This window comes from Neodiprion fabricii, chromosome 4, assembly GCF_021155785.1.
Source record: "Neodiprion fabricii isolate iyNeoFabr1 chromosome 4, iyNeoFabr1.1, whole genome shotgun sequence".
Taxonomy (NCBI): Eukaryota; Metazoa; Arthropoda; class Insecta; order Hymenoptera; family Diprionidae; genus Neodiprion; species Neodiprion fabricii.
Window position 1 is genome coordinate 29,695,666 of NC_060242.1, and position 3,178 is coordinate 29,698,843.

At 42.4% G+C, this 3,178-nt stretch overlaps 1 protein-coding gene across 1 annotated transcript; it reads left to right on the forward strand.

The window, feature by feature from the left end:
* The first annotated feature begins 1,317 nt into the window (after nucleotides 1–1,317).
* Nucleotides 1,318–2,270, forward strand: LOC124180107. The gene is made up of 2 exons (XM_046565190.1): nucleotides 1,318–1,532; nucleotides 1,881–2,270. The coding sequence occupies exons 1-2, from the start codon at nucleotides 1,407–1,409 to the stop codon at nucleotides 2,127–2,129; spliced, it is 375 nt and encodes a 124-aa protein (XP_046421146.1). The 5' UTR covers nucleotides 1,318–1,406; the 3' UTR covers nucleotides 2,130–2,270.
* Nucleotides 2,271–3,178: the final 908 nt, after the last annotated feature.

The following is a 3,178-nucleotide window of genomic DNA, read 5'->3' on the forward strand; positions in this document are numbered from 1 at the left end:
CACCCACTATCTCAAGGTTGACAGAAGAGTCTGTAATCAGAAGCGTGGTGAGGGTAAGCCGTAGGGCTTGTTCTTCTTATAGATTTTGGACAGGATCTCGGAGGATTCAATGGCTGCTCATGAGCTCGTCTTCGTCCTGGAGTCTCGTGACAAAGTGTGTGCCGTCGTTGTAGCTCGGAGATGACTGAAATATGATGAGATTTAGAAGGTTTGCTATTACAAAGAAAGGCCATTACTCTTGACACAAAAAGTGTCTCACCGAAAGAATGCAGAAAGATATGGAGTGAAGATTTTAAAATAAGACTCGTCACGAGGCAAAACAATTCTTGGTAATCGTTCTTGATAATACTTTACTTCAGCAAACCTTGGCATATTCTCTCAAAGGCAGTGCTGTACATTCTTCCAAACGAAAAATGAAAACGAAACGAAGCAATTGTTTTTGCAGTTGAGTCACTCGCTGTAACTCTATAGTAGTAAACACATGACGATTTATGAGGACAGACTTCGGATGATACGGCAAATATAGACAGCAGATATGCACCGATTAGATAAAAGAGATATGAGACCCCCCGTAGTTTGTAATAAAACTTACGCATCGCATAGTGTGATATATGAAAGCAAGATAATAACAAATGGAAACCGGAAACTAAAAGTTTAATTAAATCCAAACAACCCAGATCTCGGCATCAGCACAAAATGCAAGAACATATGTGATCGGTGAGCAGTGTCTTTATGTTTCAGAGGTGAATTTCTGATGCGAAGGTCGAAGTACCGCAAAAGCGTCGTAAATTATTCAATTCAATAAAACAGGAAAAAACGAATATTGTTTTGTACGTTACGTAATTTACTGTGGGAATTTCTCGCATTCAGAAGGTACGACAAATCGCTCAAAATAGAGCTTGTAAACAGAACAGAGATGGAAAAGAAACTCTTTAAAATTTCTCCGAAGGGTCTCAGTGAGTCAGGAATTCTCTTTTCAACGTCACATGCGATTTAATAAAGTGGACAAGATCGTAAGCCATCCAGCATGATTCAAAGTAATCGACAAATAGAACTAATACTTTCTGGATGGGGTCGGAAGCAGAACAATTTGTTCGCAGATACGTACATTACAGTCATGGTTTGTTTTCGCGTATTGTGGTCATATTTGCAATCATAAGTTGTTTACTTGGTAAAGATGAGGCGCCACTTGCGTAACGTGTTGTCTTCCTCGGAAAAATGCGAACGTATCTGGCAATGAGTCGTTTGGTCGGTCATACTGACCGAGAACGAGGAATCATCACCGGTAATCGATAAGACAAGGTACTTATACCGTGCGATTTCATGCTGGATCTTCAGTGATACCGAAGCATCGCAGCGGGCTTAGTCCGGAAGATACAGGAATTGAAGTACATTCGGCATTCAATATGCAGAGATTCGTTCTACTAGCCATCGTGGGATTCTGCCTCGCCGCCTACGCCACGGCCGATGATCTCAGGCTCGGAGAGCGTGAGGATGGAGACGTTCTCGTGGCGAGCAGACGTTTGTTCAGGGTAAGAAATGCTCATCATTACCTCTTTTAATGAGGACCTATGTCTTTCCACTGTGCGGCAAATGGCAAGCCGGTTGCACGTTGTTACACAGCACAGTTTTCCTCGGTCGTACAAATTTTTCCACTTTCGTAGCGGTCTCGTTTCTTTCCACTTTACTTTGCTTGTTTCATTTTCACACGAGAGGGAATTGGAAACACGAGAGATGCTAGGTAGCCGATGACACCTAGAATTTGGTGCTCAATTCCCTTATTCATATTTGCCAAAAATTATTGTATTTTGCCGTCCTTAAATTGATCAATACTGCAGTTTGACGTATTCCCATGTATTGGATTGCCATCATACTTTCAGTTCCCTGTTCCTGGGAAATCCATGGTTGCTAAGTCAGGGTTCAATACCGAGGGCAGAATTACCGCAGTATCAGCAGTGAACGCCCCAGGGAAGGCAGCGACGATCAACGTGGTCAAAGGAGGCGTTGGTACCAGAACTATTGTAGTCTCAGCCGTTGGTGAATTGGGTACTGGATTGGATGTACAGCTTGACGTTTACGCCGTAGAAGATAAAGCTGCGAACGCGCATAACAGAGTTATTCTTTTTTGAAGTACGAAACGGTTTTGGATGATAATTAGTTTCAGTAGAATGTTGCATGTATTCTGTAGAACTGAAAAAATGCTGCAATGATAAACTGTTCCACCTTCTTCACTCGTATTAACGACCACAATAAATCACGTTGACATTTTATTACTATTCCCCAAGCTAAAAGCAACCCTACTGGGAACCCGATCAGAACCATCTCTATACATACAGTTTCGACTTCCAATTTCGACATCGATTAACTCCCAATCATGGCTTTGTAACACTGGGGCTTGAAATTGAGCTTGCTAACTACTCGCGATAAGTAATTGCGTTCTACACTTCAAAGTACTTTGTACGGCATCACTCCGCATCTGTAGTACGTTTTCGGCCGAGTCGCAAGAAGTTGGCTTCTGAAAATCCTTTCCTCTAACTTGTCATACAAAACTTGAATTAGCTATATCGAGCCCGCGAGTTTCTCGGCGTTTTAGTGGCTTCCGGTTCCGCTTGAACTCCTCGTATATGCATAGTACACAACGTTTCCCAGATAGTCCGGATTATACCCCGTACCTTACCAGGTTCGGTAGCTAAATTAATGTACTGAAATTTAGTTCACCGAGCAAGTTCCGGTATAAAATACGTCGGGTATGTGAACGGTATAATACTTCGCAATCGGAAGCAAACATCGTGCGAAACCTTATCGTATTCAAGCACTGTAAATGAAATCTGACAATGAGGTGTTTTGTTTGAACGACTAATAGTTAGTGGTAGCCTTTACACGCGAAACGGATCTCTTTGATATCACGGTGTTTAGAGTACGAGCATGAAAGCTACTCTATTCAACGATTGTTCATCTTGTGCGCAATAGGCAGTATCAAAGGATCGCATAGTGCATCAAACTTCTGAGGTGTCATTATGACTCGATGCTATTAATGCGTATACTGAGCAGCTGACGGGTTGCAGTGGCTGAGCTGTGGTAGTTTGGCTCATTAGCGTCTTAGGATGTTTTAAAGCTTCGCGAAGGCACATCCTTCATTTCCCCCTTTTGTCTCGTTCGAAGACCCTATTGGCTCTTA